Here is a 20829-nt window from a genome sequence, read left to right as displayed (position 1 = left end):
ATAGCAGAACACACACATACAGAATCAATATACAACCCCCACTATCTCGCACATAAAACTCTGAATCCTGATCCAAAATTCCTGCATCTTAACACATCCCCAAAAGACATGATTTGTGTCTCCATCTTCTAATTGACATCGCCAGCAGGTGGGTGTGTCTTTAAGACCAAGCCTATGCAATCTAGAGGGGGTCCAGTAGACTCTAAAATCTTAAATTGCACGAGGCGAACCCTTGTGTCTCTGAATGCAGATTTGACATTTTTTAGAATCCCAGCCCACTCTCCCTCCTCCAATACCAAATTTAGATCTTTCTCCCATAATCTCTAAAGAGAAGTTGAAGTTCTGTCTCTCAGACTCTGAATTAGTAGGGAGTAATACACCGATGCCTCATGACCTTTTCCAAAAGCAGTAATCACCTCTCCCAGAGTGTCTGCCACTTTAGGAGGGTGTAAACCACTCCCAAAAACAGTACAGAGCAGGTGGCGCAGCTGTAAAAAAAAGTTGAACCAAATTTTGAAAGGATCTCAACACTCCATTCTCATACAGGTCACCAAGTGTTATAACCCCCCTCCCAATCCACTCTGACTAGCAAAAAGGGGACTTGTTGATGCATAGTTTGGGGTTCAACCATATGCTCAAGGCAACATTTAAAAAAATGTCAGAATTAAACAGTCTGGACACCGAGTTCAAGTGCGAGATAACGGGATGTAACTTAGCTTCTCTGATTAATTTGATAGAAAGGCTCTGCAGTGGCGAAATAGGGGAATCAGGGAGGGGCTCTCTCAGGTGTAAGCAACCAATGAGCCAAATGTCTGAGACTGAATGCATAATAATAAAATAAAATCTTGGGTAGGCCTAGCCCACCTTTGTCAATCGGCCTATGTAACTTATTGAAATGTAATTTGGGACACTTACCATTCCAAATGAAAGACTTTGCTATGCTATCAAATTGCTTGAAATAAGAGAGGCTGCAGTAAGTAATTGAATTTTGGAATACAATTCATTTTAATAACATTAACCTTCCCAGTCATAGATAAATGTAATGAAGCCCACCTGCCCACATCACTTGAAAACCATTTATTAAGGGGTCAAAATTAACTAACTAAATCACACAAATTTGCTGGAAATAAAATACCCAAATACCCAAATCCAAAGTGCCCTGTTTGGGCCACTGGAAAGCACCCGGCTGGAAAGCCGTTTCTGGGCAGTACGCTGTCAGAGCCAAAGCTTCAGATTTAGACCAACTGACTCTATATCCTGAAAACTTAGAAAAGGAATTAATAATTCTATGGAGGCAAGGCATAGATCTGCTGGGGTCAGAGACAAATAATAAAATATCATCTGCATAAAGCAAGAGTTTATGTGCCATACCTCCAGCCACCACCCCTGGAAAATCATCCTCCTTTCTTATCGCGGTTGCTAATGGTTCCAGGGCAAGACAGAACAATAATGGGGAAAGAGGGCAACCCTGCCGGGTGCCCCTATCCAAAGTAAAATAATCTGAAATTAGTCCATTTGTTTGTACCGCTGCTACTGGGTGTCTATAAAGTAACTTAATCCATCCAATAAACGTACTCCCGAACCCGTATATTTCCAAAACCTTAAAAAGATAATCCCATTCTACCATATCAAACGCCTTTTCGGCATCAAGTGAGATGGCAGTGACTGGAGATTGTTCATTCGCTACTGACCACATGTATTGATATTGATATTGATGAGACACCTAATGTTATCAGAAGAGCTATGGCCCCGAATAAACCCCACCTGATCTATATGTATAAGTGATGTCATAACTTTACTTAATCGATTAGCCAGAATTTTGTAAAATTTTTTTACATCTAACTGGATCAGGGAAATTGGATGTTAACTTTTACACTCACTTGGATCTTTGTCCTTTTTAAGAATCAGACTGATCCGGGCTTGTGTCATGGTTGGCGGAAGCTTCCTTTCTATAATGATTCAGTATAAACTTCTAACAAAAGTGGAGCCAGTTCTGTAGCATAAGATTTGAAAAACTCAGCAGCAAAGCCATCAGGCCCTGGAGCTTTGCCAGTAGGTAAGGCCTTAATAACCTCGCCAAGCTCCTCCAAGGTTATCTCAGAATCAAGAGAATTTTTTTGCTTAGTCGTCAGTTTAGGGAGATCTAATGGTTCCACAAAGTTTATAATATCTTCATCAGTAGATGAAGACGTGGAACTATAGAGATCAAAGTAGAATTCTTTAAAAGCATTATTAATATCAATGGCTGAGGTAAATATTTCACCACCAGCAGATTTCACTGAGGGAATGGTAGAAAAAGACTCTCTCTGCTTTATATATCTAGCCAAAAGTTTCCCTGCTTTGTCCCCCGACTCAAAGTATGACTGTTTTGTCCTGAATAACCAAAACTCCACTTTCCGCGACAAAATAGTATTATATCTGTATTTCAATCGAGTAAATTCTCTGAGGCCATCGGATGACAAACGGCGCTTCAGCTCTGCTTCGGCATTTTTAATATTTCCTTCCAACACCACGAGTTCTCGTGCTTTGGATTTTTTGATGAATGAGGCATACTGTATGATCCGACCCCTAAAAACCATCTTAAGTGCCTCCCAAGCCACGCCCACAGTGGATACTGAGGACCAATTGGTCTCCATATAAACACTGATTTCAGCCTTTAGCATTTGTTGGAAGTCAGGATTTTGCAAAAGGGACACATTAAGGCACCAACTATATGATTTCTTTTTCTCCGTGTGTGGCACCACCTCTAAACTCACCAGGGCGTGATCTGAGACTAAGATGTTTCCAATTGAGCAATCAACAACAGATGAAATGAGGGACTTGGATATAAAAAAAAATCTATTCTAGAATACATTTTATGGACTGATGAAAAAAATTTATAGTCCCAACCAGATGGGTTCAAAAGTCTCCAAATATCTGTAAGACCAAGATTTTTACACATCCTGTGAAGCGTCAAGGTTGCTCTAGGGGGCTTACACACTTTTGCTTCACTGTGATCAAGGACTGAGTCCATCAAAAGATTAAAGTCTCCTCTCAATATTATGTCATGAGGGGTGCCAGCGGTTTGCAACATTCCTTCAAGATCTATAAAAAAGCCCTGATCATCAGCGTTAGGCACATAAATATTAGCCAAAGTCAACCTTTGCCCTTGAATTTCAGCTAAAACAATAATGACTCTTCCTAATTTATCTTTAACCTGTTTGAGAAATTTGAATTGTAAATGTTTATTTACTAATATAATGACTCCCTTGCTTTTACTTGAGCCAACACTAAAGAAAACATGTCCACCCCATATCTTCCCAAATTTTTCAGCTTCCTGCGGGGAAAGATACGTTTCTTGAAGAAACACTATATCATATTTCTTAGTTTAAGAAAAGTAATAACCTTCCTTCTTTTTATGGGGTGCCCCAACCCATTCACATTCCATGTGGAGAGAGATAGTACACTCATATTAACAACTGACATATTGATATAATAATAAAAAAAAAAATGTGTGTCAAAAACAAAATTATACAGACCACATTCCCCATTGGTGAAACAATCAAACCCCAAACTTCCCCCCGAACAAAACAAACAGAAAAAAGAAAAATGTGTGCATTAACCCCGCGCACGAAAGCGCCAACCGGCGTCAATCTCTTTAAACTCAAAAGGTCCATGAACGCCCACGAGCCCCCACGACATCTTTGCCATCGGATTGCTCAATTTTGCCTCACAAATTTGTGAAGCTAAATTACATAACAGAAAATACTTTGTAAAATAACCCCCAGCCAAAAGGAAGAATGAACACAGAGCATGTAGATTAATTCACAGAATTGTTTTAAAGGTGTGATCCTCCACAAAACAAATTTCAGCTGATATAAAACTGTTCAGTTTCACAGATAGACAAACAAATGATCAGTGAGCCAGCTGTTATGAGTTCAGTGGATGACGTAATCATTCCAGTGTCCCGTAAACAGTTCCAGCTGCTAGGCGGAGCCAACACAAAAAGAAACAAAACCGACATCCCGGTTCCCCGGATGGTCAAGTCAATTCACTCGGAGGCCGCATAAAAGTTACCATGATATACTCAATCCTTTGTGTGAGCATGTAGATAGTTTGCGGTCATCCGTAGTGTCCACTCTCAAACTGGCCAGGAACTTCAATGCAAAATAATCTTTCATCAATGCAAAAACTTCTAAAAGGAAAGTGTTATTCACAAAACAAACTCCAGCCGCTAGGCGGAGCCAATGCAAAAAGAAACCAAAATGACGCCCAGCTTCCTCAAAAGCCAGAGTAAGTACAGCGAGTTAGACCCACTCATATGAGAAACATCCAATGGTTTACTCACCCATTGATTCAATAAAAGACATTGCCTGACATTGAGGCATGTAAATACTTTGCGACCGTTCTTCGTTTCTATTCTCAGTTTGGCCGGAAACATTAGAGCAAACGAGATCTTTCACCGATGTAAGAGTTTCTTGCATTCCGATCGCGTTTCTCTCTTGTCGAACTCGCAAAGTCTGGGAACAAGAAAATATTATGATTCCTCCAAGAAAGCTTCCCTTTGCTCCTCACCTGGCGCAACATGAGATCTTTATCGGATGACCTCAGAAATTTGGCCAGAATCGGTTGGGGCCTGTCTCCCTCAGCAGATCTGTGAGCTGGGACTCTGTGAGCTTGCTCGATTTCCAACTTGTGGCCTGTTATGTCGAGCAGACTCGGGAAGAGCTTGTCTAGGAATTTCACCATATCTCTGCCCTCCTCATGCTCAGGAATTCCAACAATTCTGACGTTATTCCCGCGGTTTCAATTCTCAAGATCTTCAAGCTTTTCAAGAATACGTTCCAGATCAACTTTGGTCGCGGGCGGATTAGCGGTTAATTCCCTCTCCGAAGACTCCAAATAATCGATTAGTTTCTCAACATCAGTCACTCTTGTAACTAACTCAGAGAATTTTATTTCCATCGCCGTAATCGATCGACGTATTACAGTGAGATCCTCCAAGTCAGCAAGAACCTTCGTCAACATCACCGACATGTTGGACAACTGACGCTGGATCTCCTCTCCCGCCTCGCCATCCAAATCAAGTCCCCGGTCTGTAGGTCTGTCTGGGCTTTCATCCTGAACACGTAAGTGTCTTTTAATGTCTCCAGAGCCCAATGATTTTGACTTCTTTGCCTTGTTTTACCTCAAAGAGCAAATGTGTAACTGGGTGTATCGAATTTCACCGAATTATAACATGAGAATAATAAAAAATTTAGCAAAGTGCGCAGAGCTCGTCGTTCACACGTCTGCTTCTTGCATGACGTCACATGACCCAACCTGTCCATTATCTCTCACTCAAATGCACATGATGAATGAGGTGGTGTCCTACCAACCAAAAGGTGTTTGTGGAGGATGTGATTGGTTCTTAAGAACGGCAATTCATTATTTTGAGCCAATCACAACGTCCTGTTCGTAAAGTTACGGAGTGGAACAAAAGAATCAATTCCTTTATCAGAGTCGACTCCAATTCTACGACGAGTCAGAGTCGAGGAATCGACTCTTTTGGAGTCGACTCCCCATCACTAGCGGCAGCAAAAACATGAGTGTTAACTACAACTGATGTTCATACAGTTGAAAAATTATTGAAGAAATACTTTCATCAACATCTTCATTAAGCACTGGGTGGAGAGCAATTAACCTCTGTCTAACAACAATAATGGTTTCTAAATTCAATACAGTTTGAATGTGGAGTTCTGCTTATTTTTGCTATTTTCTGCCTCGATAGGGCAGAAGTTTAAGGACAGCAGTTATATTCCCTTATTCAGACTCTAAAAGTTCCTTCATAATTAGGGCCCAAGCACTGAAAGTGTGAAGTAGCACCCCCTTGAAAATGGGCATTTAAGCCCCCCCTTAAATGCCCATTTTCAAGGGGGTGCTACTGTAGCATCCCTATTTTCCCCTACAGTCACCAAAATGGGTACATATAAAGTTCTCGTACAACTTTCGCACTGACAGTCATAAAATTCACCCAACAGGATGTCGGCCATTTTGGATTTTCTGAAAATCGCAGGCTCTGAACTTTTAAATACTCCTCCTAGGGGATTCATATGACTGGCACCAAATTTGTGCAACATCATGCCAAGACATTGTAGATTTTTGATATTTTGAAAAGTGTCGCCATGGCAAAGCAATACATTTATGGTAAAAAATGGAAAACAGGAAGTGCCTTATATCTTCTGTGTGCAGTGTGATTTTGATGAAAATTCAGCTGTATGTTTGGTAATGGGTGCTTATCACATTGATGTGGCTATTATGGGTCAAGGTCATAGCACCTCCAGCTGGCATCAGTAAGTATGGCACTTTTAACAGACTTTGAAATAGCCCTCTTGTGTTTACATGAATTGCTTCAAAATTCTTTAAAATAATGTCAAGACACTGCTGATGTAAAATTTTAAAGGAATGTTTGATATCTTAAATACTGTTGCCATGGCAATGCATTAATTGTTATTATTCCTTTCTTCCTATATTTGGGTATTTTTGAGGCACTTGGCATGCTTAAAATTTAAAGAAATTTTGCACACACATCAGAGTTGTCAGCCATTAGGACTGGGCAAAAGTTGAAGGAGGGGAGGAGTGAAGGGGGGCTCTGTAGCGGCCCCTTTAAAATGGGCGTGTAAGACGGCCTCTGTAGCACCCCCATTTTCACATATATAGTTCTCACCAAGACGAACAACTTTCATAATTATAGTCATAAGCTCCTCCCAACAGGAAGTCGGCCATTTTGGATTTTCTTTAAATATTGCAGTCTCTGAACTTTTAAATAATCCTCCTAGGTGATTCATGAGACTGTCACCACATTTAGACAACATTATGCCAAGACACTGATGCTAAATTGCAAACAGATTTTGATACATTGAATGGTGTTTCCATGGCGAGGCATTAAATTAATGGTGAAAAATGGGAAACAATAAGTGTGTCATATCTTCTGTGTGCAATGTGTGATTTAGATCAAAATTAAGATGTATGTTTAGACTTGGGGGCTAATCACATGGATTTGACTATTTTGGGTCACAGTCATAGCGCCACCATCTGGCAGCAGGAAGTGTGGCTCTTACAACAGACTTTAAAATAGTCCTCTTATATTTACCCAAGTTGCTTCAAAATTTCAATGTTTTCCGAAAGCCACCGGGTGGAAATGGATTAGTTGTGCTTGGGCCCATCATCGCTGCTTGCAGCTATATTATTACTGCTGTAATTCATCACATTATCAACTTTCATAACACCCACAACATCCATACATTAACAACAGTTAATATGTGATATGAAGTATTCAAATATTCATCAAACACGATTAAGTTTATTTGGATAATTCTGACCGGATTTTCCCTTCATAATAGTGGTCTTCATTCTATTTTGAGGGCAGTCTTGCCACCACACCTGTATAGCTATATTTTACCTTTTGAATGAATAATTTATTATTTTATTTTAAAAAAATCAAAGAGTCTATTTAAATCACTTTTTAAATCACACCCAAAATCAGGTAAATCATCAGATTTCTTCCAACAATCCTTCACCATCTGATTTTATTAGATTTTCTGTACCAATAAAGTGAGAACATGCTAAATTTTCTCAGCTCCTGTGAGTTTGCCACGTGGTCATTTCTGTGGTCAAGAAGACACACATGTATATCTATGTGTGTCCCTGTATTCTACTGTTTGTGTGTGCACGCATGCAGTTTGCTGCACTGTCTGACTGGTCAATAGTTTAAGATTCTTTTAGTATGTAGTTTGTAACATTATATGATCAAAACATGGAGTGCTTACCTGTTCCTGTCAGTCTGAGATGAATGTTGCAACTCTACTGCCCTGCTTTGGTGTGTTTACTCCTAAGAGTCCATGTGCTGCTGGTTCCTCTGTCACAAATACTGAGTGCCTCTTTAGTGGGAGGTAACAGCTGTTAGCAGTTAGTTGTGGATTGGTTACAGTCAATGTTGAATGAAAGGCCACACCAACAACCCCCTTTCCCTTCAGCTGAAATGTCAAAGGAACTAAGCAGAGTGCCCCACCATAGTGTAAAATGGTAGCAGGCTGCAGAAGTGACTGTACTGACTGTTTTAAAAGGAATGGTGCATCAGGTGAAGTTTATTATATAAGAGGCAGCAAGATCTGCTTAAACAAGACAGTGAACAGACTCTCGAGATGTCTAGGGGGCCTTATGCCATGAAAAGCAACCTCAGCTTGATTTTGGCTCCTCATAGTCCTACATGATTTTAGTGTGTAGTTAGTTAGACCATTGTACGTGCAGTAATTATTTAACTCTGGGGTTTCCAACCTTTTTTTTTTTTTTTGTTTGTTTACTTTGAGGATCCCTTTTAATTTAAGTAGGCCTAATGCTAACTTATTTAATCATTATGTTCTGTTTTGATTTTTTTAATTTGATACATTTATGTATTAAAAATAATTATAAATTTTTGTTCAATTTAATTCTGCATCAATCACAATCTCACAAATCACAATATCATAAATGAAGCACAGTATCATCATCTAATGGCAGTACAGTACATACTGTAATTATTTAATTCTGGGGTTTCCAACCTTTATATATATATATATGTATATATAATTTTATTATTTACTTGAAGTATTTCTTGTAATTTTAAGTAGGCCTAATGCTATTTCTTTCTTTTTTTTTTTTTTTTTTGTTTAAATCATTGTGTTCTTTTTTTTAAAGTTATATAATTTTAATCAATTTAATTCTGCATTGGCATCTATCACAATCTCACAAACCCCTAGGGGTCTGCGAACCTCCTGTTGGGAAACCTTGATTTAATGTATTAAGGTCACTTGTTGGTCACACTGTGTTTCATAACTGTTTTGGATCACTTCTGATCACTAAACTAAGTCTTAGTATCTCTGTAATTTGAATGACTTTCATACTTCTTTTTTAGATTTGTCATAAAAAAAATGGCACATTCATCACATCAAATGTTTTATCAGGAAGGTAGGAAAAACGGATGAGAAGGACTGACCAAATTTCAGCAGATGATATTGGATGGGGTGACCTGTGGGTGAAAAGGCCTGACAACTCCACACCAAAACCCTTGCTGGACTCATTAAAGCTCCTGTCTCCACATGCTCACCCTCACGAGCTGCCCTCCTGACTGGCAGACACGGGCTACACAACGGGGTCACTCACAATTTTTCAGAGGGGTCATTCGGAGGACTGCCGCTGAATGAGACAACATTTACTCAGCTCCTGCATGTTGCAGGCTATTATACAGCTTTGATTGGTGAGCACAGCAAAATTCTTAGAACATGCAGATAACCGATTATCATTCGAAGTGCAATGAACTCAAATCTGTGCTGAGATTAGCTCCTGATTAATGCATGCCACATTGTCACCATAGAAACTAATAAGCCTCTCAAGCCGAATGCATTGTGTGTTGCAATATTTCAGTGCCAGTTATTTATAATGCTTGTCTTGATTTTTACAACAGGAAAATAACACCTTGGACACAATGGTACCTACAATCCAGTTCATAGAGGTTAGTGGACTGAACAAAAGCGTCAAATTCGGCAACCCTGGAAAATTGGTGTATTAACTTTAAATGCTTACCTTGTAATGCTTCTTCTGTGCCCATTCTAATCTGTTTTAATTATGCATGATATTTAAATATGAAAAATATATTTTAAATAATTTTAAACATGAAAGATTGTTATTATTGAACTATGGTGTTTACAAGTAGATGTTCTTGAAATAGAATTCAAATTATTTTTTTTCCTGATTAAAATAATTATTGTTTGACACTATACACATATATTTAAAAAATAATTCTCACATTAATGGCTGATATTCATGTCCTTTATATTATTTTATCAAGATATGCTTACCTTTGTGTGTGTACACTACAGGTTTTGATTATTACTTTGGGATTCCTTATAGTAATGACGTGGGCTGTACTGACAAACCAGGCCTGGACCTTTCCAGCTGCCCTCCCTGTGTATGCAGTCAATATACTACTAAGTGTGTTTTTGGCTAGGTCATCATTAGGTCAAAACACACATCAGATTCCACATAACGTTATATGGACGTCTCAACCTTTACTGAATGTGTTCATTTTTTCCTTGCAAGGAAGCATGAAGGATGCTACACCAAAGTGGCATTACCTCTTTTTGAAAATGAGTTGAACAACCGTTGGACACATGGAGCCTTAAAGAATGGTATGCCACAGCAGCAGTTTGCCAGGTATGTTTACCACTTCCATGAATGATAATTTATAAATAATTATGTATAAATGTAATATTTAGTAATATGAGTATGTAAACTGTAAAAGAGACCAGGGAATTCAGAGAAGAATAACATCTCAGAATGGTATTTTGAGATGCGGGTTGGCGCTAGTTTGGCAGCACGAGGGGGACCTACACAATATTAGGCAGGTGGTTTTAATGTTGTTGCTGATTGGTGTACAGGACTATGTATTTACTGTGTGTCTACAGGTTGTTCTGAAAAATATCCACATTTGCTGCTACTGTGGTTGAGGTATGGGTAGGTTTAGGAGTAAGGGTAGGGTTAGGGTTAGGATAAGGGGTTAGAGTTAGGTTTTGGGGTAAGGGTTGGGTTAGGGTTAGGGGTAAAGTTAACAGTGTAACTACAAATGCAATTAAATGCAGGTACTTTAAATGTAATTACAATTCAACAACATGCATGCACATAATAAGTACATTGTATCAAATGGTTAAGTACATAGTAGTTAAGGCCACCTAATATAAAGTGAGTGTTCCATAACATCTTCTTAAATGTTACAACGCAGGATCCCTACACAGCCAGCCTCAGTGACAAGGATTCTCTGGTGGGCACAATCATGCAGGAGCTATGAGCAGTTAGAAAACACATTGGTATGGTTCACAGGTGAGTGATTTTAAACGTATTAGATGTGCATTATTTTCCTCAATGCATTTAAAGAGGCTAGCAAGAGTTTTCCATGGCTGCTGGTGAATACTAATAGTAACTTTCTTTAGAGATCAATCAAATATTAAAGGTGCTGTAAGTGATTTTGTTTATGGAAAATTATGCAAAAAAATGTCCTACTCACTTAAAGATATGAATGAAATAAGTGTCCTGAGATATCTCACCGGTCTCTGTGACAGCTGTAAACTTTGTTAACAGCAAACACAAATGTGTCTGCGGACATTGATGCTTTTCACCTCTCAGTCATTTTGCTCGTTCTCATTTGAAGCGGATCATTGAGGGTATGATTCATAATGTTTGTCAGTTAAGGTTGCCACTGTGCCACTGTTGAATTTGACAGCCACAAGAACAAACAATGTTGCTCTTTTGCTTGGTTTTTGTCTCAAAATTTTCTTTTGGAGGGCGGGGTTTTGGAATGAGGGGGCGTGGCTAATTCAACACTCAGTCACGTGAAAGCTTCAGAACGCTAAAATCTAAAATTGTTAGTTACTGATTTGATGTTAACCTGGATCATACTGCATGTTTTTAGTCCCATACTGTATATGCAAATGTTAATTTCTTCTGCTTACTTAGAAATGCAAATTGTTATGCATTTCCATACTTGACAGGAGACAATGGGCCATGGGAACAGAAATGCCAATTTGCAGGAAATGTTGGACCTTTTGTTGGAAAATGGCAGACAAGCAGATGTAAAGCAGATGCTGCTATATGAAAGTTTTACCAGTGATCCTCTCTATTTACTGTGCTTTTTCTGTTTCTATAAACTTTCATACATTTAACCTGACATACAAAAATGCAGTTTACACTGCCTGATTATATATTATACATATGACTCTGTATGTACACAATATTACAGAATTCAAAAATATCATGTCATGTAGAAATGTCAGAATTAACCAAGGACAGTCATTTACCGATGCATTTGGCAGACACTTTTATCCAAAATGACTTCCAGTGCATTCAAGATTTTCTCAGTATGAGTGTTACCTGGGAATCAAATCCATGGCCTTGGTATTGCAAGAGCCATACTTTATCAGCTACAAGAATACAACTGTAATAGCCACCACAAACTTATGAAAGAATAATCAATCTAAAGAATGAACATCCAAGGTGACGGGAAATATGTAGAAGTTTGTGAATGATCGAATTCATCGGAAATCTGCAAAGCTTTCTGACGAATTCTGTGGCTGCCGGTTCTGTGCAGGCCTACTTATACCTTATGCCTCTTCAGTTGTTTCAGAAAACAAACCCACTGATTGATTTAGCATATTAAAGTCTGTTGTCATTCTTTTGAGCAGGTGGTGGCTCAGCTAAGAGACCCACATGGGAAGGAGGTCAGGTCATAGAGTTCCCACAGTGGTCACATGGCCTAAGAAGATCAAACCCAACAGCACCAACAGCACCCTGCTGAGGTACTGGAGGATCAGAAACGTTTTGTGACATTGTTATTGTTTTCACCATATGACCACTTCCTTTTACTCCTTAGTGGTCTGAATATCTTTCCAACCATCCTCTCCTTGGCTGGTGTAAAACCACCATCAGATCAACGTTATGACGGCATTGATATAACAGACATTCTGCGCAACAACTCTGACACAGGACATAAGGTACAGTCTTTTTGGAAAACACACCACTGTACTGAGCACAACAAAAAAAAAGTGTAGTTTTTTTAATAATTTGCAGGTCTGGAATTTGTTAATCAAAGGACTTTTTCCAATCAACAGAGTCTTATGCATCCAATAGTGGTGCTGCAGGACAGTTTGGCGACCTTCAAACCGTCAGGCTGAGAAATCACATCACACGTTATTACATTTACTTTAATATTACTGCACAACATATAATTACTGAGTGCACCTTTAATTACTGGTTTGTTCTAGTGAATGCACTCATAGTTCTGATGTGCTCTGTCAGGTGGATCAGTGGCGTGTGGTGGAGGACGTGGAAAACAGCAGTATCATGACCCCCCTCTGATATTTGACCTTTCACGGGAGGAGGCAGAGGAAACACCTCTGAACCCTGAGAGTGAGGAGTAGAGGTTTGTTCTAAAGGAAGTGGAGAGAGAGAGGGAGGCCCTTCTATGTGACACTGCCACAGATAATGTATCGATGGCCGACTACACCGTGATTCCAGCTGCAATCCCCTGCTGTTGGCCACATAACCCCGCCTGTCAATGTCATAGTCTGAAATGAGGTCAGTGGGCTCAGCCTTGAACTCAGAGTTGTTTGTCAAATGTGTTAGATCACATCAACATTTTGAAAAGCACTGTGTATTTTCATACACTGGTAAGACCATAGTTCAAATATTGAATGTCCCAGAAAACTGCACTAGTTTACTAAGAAGTTGCATTAACGTGCAAGATGTTGCAATATGTATTTGTACTGCTGAGAAAGACAATTTCTTAAAGAATATGACTATGAGATACAGATGAAAATAGATCATAATCATTTTATCCTATTGTTTAGTGTATCTAATTTGTTTACATCTGTTACTATTTCATAGTTTTGTTACGTCTCCATCTAGTGGTAATTCTGTTTCTATAACTGACACTACAGACTAACTTCATTTTATTTGGATAATAGAAATCAAGGGTATTGTATTTGTACAGCTGATTACTTTAGAGAAATAACATTAACTCATTAACAGATTAATAGAATTGACGGTAGCACTATTCTGTACTTCAGTAATTACTAGGAACTAACCCTAAACCTAACCTTAACCCATATTAAGTACATGTAGTTCCCTAATATTACTCAGTACTTTCTTGGGTAAATACACTGTAAGTATACTGAAAGTACACATACTGTGAAATAAAGTGCAATTTTAACAATAAACACAATCATTAATTACATTTACAGGATTTCTGTCAAATGAATGTCAATCTGTTTTTCAAATAAAACATGACACACATCACTGTACACAATTCATGCTTGATCAAAACCAAGCTTTCTCACTTTTCAGCCTCTCTTTATTTGTTTGTTTCTTGTTTGAAAGCACATTGGTGAATCCATACATACAGTGATAAATACCAGCTCTGGAACTCATGTAGAATGAAGTCAAGGTAGACAGGTGTGGCCCTTTATAATTAATGTGTGAACCTAAAAAACACATTATGAATAAACCTAACTGAGATGTCCTCTTCATAACAAAAGTATAAAAAAACAACCCTTCAAATATTGAAATGTTTGAATTTGAATGCAGTAAGTTAAAAACACCTTAAAACATAAATAGAAAATGTATCATGTAGAATGCTTTCAAATCAAAATATTGTGATTGTGCGTTAATAATTTATATATAAAAAATAAATAAACTGTATGTGCTGTAAAGACTCATTTTAGAATTAAGAACTTATATACACCAAAGTATTCAAAGGACATAAAGCATGTAATTTTCATGTAAATTTGGATTGTTACACCAGCAAGTCCCTTTTGAGTCATTTTTTCCATTCTCATGAGTATTATAAGCAGCCACTGTAAGACAATTTCACATCAGAATATAAAATAGACAATCAAGGAGCTACCGACTCTCAGACCTAGTGCAACATTAAGTTAGCATGTTAAAATCTATTACCCTTGCAAACAAAGTGTACTTTAATTTCCTTTGTATAAAAGGAATATGCTTATCTTAGCTCATAACATTTCAGTATGGAAATTAGTGTTTTGTCCACAAATCAAACAAGGCAACTGAATTCCAAAGAATACCAGGAACTTGCTGACATCAATTGAGAAACACGTAAAATAACACACTGCAATATGATTTTAATCACCCATAGTTCCAGTAAAGTGAACATTTGTGAGCAACATTTTACCATTAGAGGAAAGTGCATAAGAAAGTGTCAAGTCAGCCAAAATTGTCATTTAAAAATGCTAAAATAGATATGTCTGCACCTTTCTTGGAGTGATTCTTGTTTGACAGTAAAGTTGTAAAAGTCACATGAAACAAACAATATTTAGGGATAAGAATGGTGAATATTAGGATCAAGTTAACACAATGATGCACATTGCTCTTTGCACAGTTCCCTTTCTCGCACCCTATCATGTGTTTTTAACTATATGTTGCATTTGCAATTTGTTCACCATCCTGAATGTCACATTAGTCAGTGCATTACCTTTCACATTGTCTGTAGGAGAAAACTACAGCCGTCTAATCAAGTGTATCTTCTGTAAACAGTCTGTAACAGTGCAGGGAAAAAGAGATGCATTCATCCTTTTACAGCTGCATGCGCCAACTATTTTGAGATCACAGCTGAAGACTATGGCATAGTATACTATGAGTCCACGGTTTGTGTTGACTACAGGCTATAGTAAATTCAGTTCAAAAGCCCTACTAAAGGGAATCAGTTAGCATCTGGTTGGTGGGTATAGAGAACTAAATGACTATCTTTCTCCTGGCATTGTATTAAATCAGTCTCTATGGCTTGTAAAACAAGATTGCTGTCTTCATAGGATTCCTCAGTGCTGTCATTCTGCACATTCCCTGTCATTGGGGCATTTTGCGTGATTGCTGCTTTCTCAATTCCCCCAAGTTTCAAAATGCCACTTTCGGTTTGGACACATTTTGCATTGAGCTTGTTCACCTCACCAACATGTCTTTGTTGCATTTTGAGCAGGGAAGGCTTATTTAATTGATCTCTGTATGCTTACAGCTGGTCTCATTCATGGCCTCTTCCTGGACAGCATCATCTATGCTGGAGTCTTCATCACTGACGCTGTTCTCCTGGACTGCATCATCCTCTGTTATCTCTGCTTTGCCTTGTTCTTGGTCTTTGGTATGTGGCAAGATCTCCTCAAAGATGCTGGCTACATGGCAATCCAACAGTGGAACATCTTTCTCAATTTTAGTTGTGTTTTCAACAAGCATCTGGTCACTGTGATTAGCACTGAGATCCAGAGTTACTACATTATAATGGACCACTGAACCTTTTCCATGAAGATCCTTGTCAAGGGTTTGTCTCAAAGTGGCCTCTTCCTTGACTGAAGCATCTATGTTGAAGTCTTCATCACAGACTCCATTCTCGTTGACTGCTTCATCCACTGTTATCTCTGCTTTACCTTGTTCTTGGTCGTTATTATATGGTGTGTTCTCCTTCATGACGCTGTCTACATCATTCAGTTCATGAACTTCCCTAGTTTTAGCTACAGTTTCTACAAGCTCCTGCCCTCTGTGGTCACTCTGCTCAGCAGTGTCTTTGGCAACACTGAGATCCAGAGTTACTTCATTATAATGGACTCTTACACTTAGATCTTCTTCAAGAAGATCCTTATCAAGGGTTTGTCTTACAGTGCATTCCTGCTTACAGGCAGCGTCTTGACTGTCCCTCTTCCCATCATTGATAGCACCAGGCGTTCTCTTCTCAATGACCCTATCTACTGAAGTAATCTCAACAGACGTTTCTTGGTCAAGCACTTTATCTAGACCTTCCCCTTGGCTATGTGTATCTCCTTGCCAAGATTTGTCTTCAAGCAGCCCTGTGCTCTGTGGGACAGTATATTCACATCCATTCCCTTGTAGATCTTTGCTTTTCTTATCAAGCCATTGTGTTTCTTTTGATCCACTGTTTTCAACCTCTAGATCAGTCTCTACAGAATTAAGAAGAGTGGTTGGGTGGACTTCAAACTCTAGATTAATGGAACTCTCTTTCTCTTGAACTATTTGTTCATGACCTTTACCATCCTTCAGTACAGGTGCAGTCTGTTCTACCTCACTCAGTCTTGACTCTGTTTCTAGGTCTGAAACATCATAAAGTTCATTTGGAGTTACTAATCCACTTGATGTAGCTCCTGCACACTGTAAAGTAGGGAGGGGAGGAGCAGGGCTGTGAAGAAAAGCATAAAAGGATGGCATTAGAATAAGCAATCGTAATGTTTAATCATCATGTCCTTTATGTAATTGCAAAATTTACACAACTACATTTTACAAAACATATACTACAATTATTACACTTATATTATTAGAAACCTATAACCATATATAAAAATATAAGTCTCACACTATTTCTTTTAGAGATTCACTAATAACATTTATTCATAAGAAAGGGAAGGACTCTCAACATTGTGGGAATTATAGGCCAATTAGTCTCATAAATCAAGACAGTAAAATATTAGATTTAGCAAATTGTATGTTAAAATTACTGCCTAAACGTATTCATAAAGACCAGACTGGTAATCATTTTCTACCTCTCTACGGATTCATATGGAGCAGGGGCTGGCCATAATTCTTGGGCTCCGCTCCCCTCCTCTTGCACCCAACCACAGTTGGAGGAAGCATAGGTAAGAATGGCCTCTGTCACAGTGTAGGGGGTGTGACCCTGCACACAGTCCTCAATGTGCTTTACAGGAAGCTGAGTTTGCAGGAAAAGATGGAGTTGGCTATCAGACAGACATACTGTCATGTGCAGCACCCTGTAGATGAAGACAATTAATGCTAGGTTTCATCTGAAGGAAAAGTATGTATAATCATATAGATAAACTATATATTTGCACACTGAAATATCTGTCATTTAAAGTATTCAGATTTTATTTTTCTGAAAAGAAAACACTGGCAAGCACTGGGAAATTATGAATACAAATCTAAAACATACTTGTCCAAGAAGCTCTGTAGACCCTTTCTCCTTCTTTCAATGAAGTCATCGTTAATAAATGAGAATAATGACTTTTTGGGTAGATCAGGAACAGGCCTGTGGGAAATATAGCAATGCATTATGGCTAACTAGAAAAAATGATTAATTAATTGTAATTAAAGGTGCTGCAAGCATTATGAGTTTCACCAAACAGAAGGTTTTGAGGGACTTTTGCTGTAATTTAGCGAAACAGCTAACATCACTTACAGCAACTTTAAACAGAATTATTTCCATTTCAAATGGACATATTTGGCATAATTTCCTAATAAGTATTTATTTTTATTAGAAGATTTCTTCGTGAAAATAAAAAATTTCAACCACCCACAGTATGTTTTTGTGAATTTCAATTTACCATTGATCATGAGTATTTTAGACAAAACATTATGTAAAAGATTTTAGACATGCATCTACACAGATATGCAGCTACACAGTAATTTGGAATTTTTTATGCAAGTGAACTTACACAAGACCAGCATTCTTTTGCAGTTTTTTCTTTAACCACACAAACTCACTGTATTGCCTCCTCACACAGGATGTTTTCGCAGTGAACGCTTTGCTGTTTGTCTGGTGACAGAGACAAAGAAAACAAATTCAGACCACAGGCAACACAATGCAATGCCAGACAAAAACAACTGTTGATATTTGCCCATTCTGAGATTAATGCCATCAACATTAACCATGTCCACATGACTGATTAACAGAAGTGGTACCCCCCCCAACACCCATCCCACTTGTTTGAGTTGTTCCAAACTCTACCAACAGCCATGTCATTGGGCAATAAACAATTCTGTTCAAATTCTCTAAGTAAATTTAATCTTGTGTAATTCTTGTCGAAATTTAATTCCAGAAATTTTGTGTACATCTCATTTGCTGTGAATAAATTTTATTTTTAAACATATACAACCTATCAGCTACCCTAGATATTGATATCGGTAATTGAAATCCCATATCAGACAAACAATAAAAAATGTTACTATACACACATATTTATTAATATTCAATTAAAAAAAAAAAAAAAAAAAAAAAGGGAAAGGGTCAACTAAGATTTCCATTACATTCATTAATAAACCACTCAAATGGCATAAAAAAACCCTCCAAGCAATTCAGTGTTTCAGTCAACCATAATAATGAAACTAGGAGCACTTCATTATGTGATCCAATCAATACTAATACATTAACAATGGTTCCCGGGGGCCTGGGTAGCTCAGCGAGTATTGATACTGACTACCACCCCTGGAGTCACAGGGTGTGCTGAGTGACTCCAGCCAGGTCTCCTAAGCTACCAAATTGGCCTGGTTGCTAGGGAGGGTAGAGCCACATGGGGTAACCTCCTCGTGGTCATGATTAGTGGTTCTCATTCTCAGTGGGGCGCGTGGTAATTTGTGTGTGGATCGCGGAGAGTAACATGAGCCTCCACATGCGGAGTCGTCTCGGTGTCATGCACAACGAGCCACGTGATACATGCGGAGTGACGGTCTCAGAAGCGGAGGCAACTGAGACTTGTTGGAATTGGGCATTCCAAATTGGGAGAAAAGGGGATAATATAAATAAAATAAAATAAATAATAATAAAAAAAACAAAGGTTCCCAGTGAGATGTAAAATGCATTTATCCATATGCAAAACAAAAACAATGTTTTTTATTTTTTTATTCTTATAAAAAAAATCACCATGGTCTAATCACTTTCTAAAATCAGCCTTCTAATAAGATTTGTTTATTAAGTATTGGAACTTTTGTAATTTGTGAATTTGGAGTCACGTACACATTTTTGATGAAGCAAAAATACTCACATGAAGGAAAATTTTGAAGTCCACATATGAGTTCCACGAACCTTTGTTTTGAATGCGAGGATCCTGAACCCTCACAGCAATTAATTCCTTTGACAAAAACAAGACCAATATTTGAAAAATGAAGCAAGCTATCAAACATTACATTATACCCTTAAAAAGAAAATCAATTGTTATCCAGCAGAATAAACTATTTGACTGAATTTTTTGCTTCATACTAAAAATCAGACTAAACTAAAATACGACTAAATCCGACTAAACATTGACAACTGAATGCCTTGGCCTCACAATGTTTTTTTGCAGTCTTTGATAAGTGAAGATAAGTCCTAAACATGATCATCAGCCTATGCTCATTACAGAACACACACTATTATGGTCACAATAGGGTTTACATGTTTAAAACAAACAAGGACTTTATGTCTGTCCAGAGGTCTGCATTGCCGTGTGAGTCACTTTAGCACAATGTCCAAGTCTGTCATTATCACACAAACAAATGGGAGAGACAGAGAAAAAGAAGTAGAGAGAGAGGGAAATCTTACATCTTGTTCTTGACTTTTGATCATCTTGCCAGAGGGAACATGGCACGATGGACATCTGTGGAAAAACAGAGACAACAATATGAATCATCAACCAGAGAAATCCATCCACCACCAACAAACATCTGCTATCAAGGCAATCTAACTCACATGATTCTTTCTTTTCTGTTTTTTGTTGTCCATAACTTGAGCAAGGCAAATAATTTCACAAATCCATACAAGGAGAAACCAACAGATTCCTCAGAACTGTTGCTCCTGTCTACTTTCCAAAACATCTCAAATTGTTGATTTGTGTATTAAGCTGAAAAAAGGAGCCCAACAACTGACTTGCTCTATTACCCCTGTCATCATGACTCATCTGCCCCTCCTCTTCCTCTAAAAGGCCATTAATCATAATTATTGATCAACAGAGTGATCAAGAATCACCCGTGATAACAGGGTAAAAAAAAGAAGTCATAGCCACAAAAACAGACTTACACTGAACACAGTATTAACAACCCTACATAAAAAACAACTCTGGCTTTCTACAACTTTCTACGTGGATTTGAATAGGAATCCATTGTCTTTTTAGCGGTCACAGCACTTCTTACACTAACAAAGAGAAAATGTATATTGTTTGGTTTGACACTTACTTTACTAATCTCTTTTTATTTCCAGGTTGTATAAGTGTCAACGCAAATCAATGAGCACACAGATCCGGACGTCAAAACAGAAAGTAATAGCAGTAAAGTAATATCAATGCCTTCATCCGATCCGGTTGCCAAAAGGAGACTGGATGGCACATATCCATTCAAGGAGTAAGACAGTTCAGAGATATAAAAAAAAAAAAAATTACGTCAAAACATGATTGAATGTAAGCAAGCAAAAACAGTGACCAGCTTCCGTTTTGTAAACGAGATTAGATGAAATACTGCCATCTAATGTACTGGAGAGTCTCATAGCGTCTGACGTCACTGCCT

At 38.1% G+C, this 20829-nt stretch overlaps 1 protein-coding gene and 1 pseudogene across 1 annotated transcript; one reads left to right on the top strand and one right to left on the bottom strand.

Moving 5' to 3' along the window:
- The first annotated feature begins 8977 nt into the window (after positions 1 to 8977).
- LOC127426824 (arylsulfatase G-like) lies at positions 8978 to 13121 on the top strand (annotated as a pseudogene).
- A 724-nt stretch (positions 13122 to 13845) lies between these two features.
- LOC127427311 (uncharacterized) lies at positions 13846 to 20777 on the bottom strand. Its single transcript, XM_051674840.1, has 8 exons — positions 20503 to 20777; positions 19874 to 19928; positions 19338 to 19424; positions 18012 to 18112; positions 17510 to 17605; positions 17106 to 17330; positions 15579 to 16744; positions 13846 to 15525 (listed from the first exon to the last, which is right to left on the bottom strand). The coding sequence occupies exons 2-8, from the start codon at positions 19895 to 19897 to the stop codon at positions 15266 to 15268; spliced, it is 1959 nt and encodes a 652-aa protein (XP_051530800.1). The 5' UTR covers positions 19898 to 19928; positions 20503 to 20777; the 3' UTR covers positions 13846 to 15265.
- Between the last annotated feature and the right edge of the window lie 52 nt (positions 20778 to 20829).

The sequence above is a fragment of the Myxocyprinus asiaticus genome, chromosome 36, assembly GCF_019703515.2.
Source record: "Myxocyprinus asiaticus isolate MX2 ecotype Aquarium Trade chromosome 36, UBuf_Myxa_2, whole genome shotgun sequence".
In the NCBI taxonomy this organism is placed as follows: Eukaryota; Metazoa; Chordata; class Actinopteri; order Cypriniformes; family Catostomidae; genus Myxocyprinus; species Myxocyprinus asiaticus.
The sequence above is the reverse complement of the archived record's forward strand: the minus strand, read 5'-3'. Positions and strand labels throughout refer to the sequence as shown.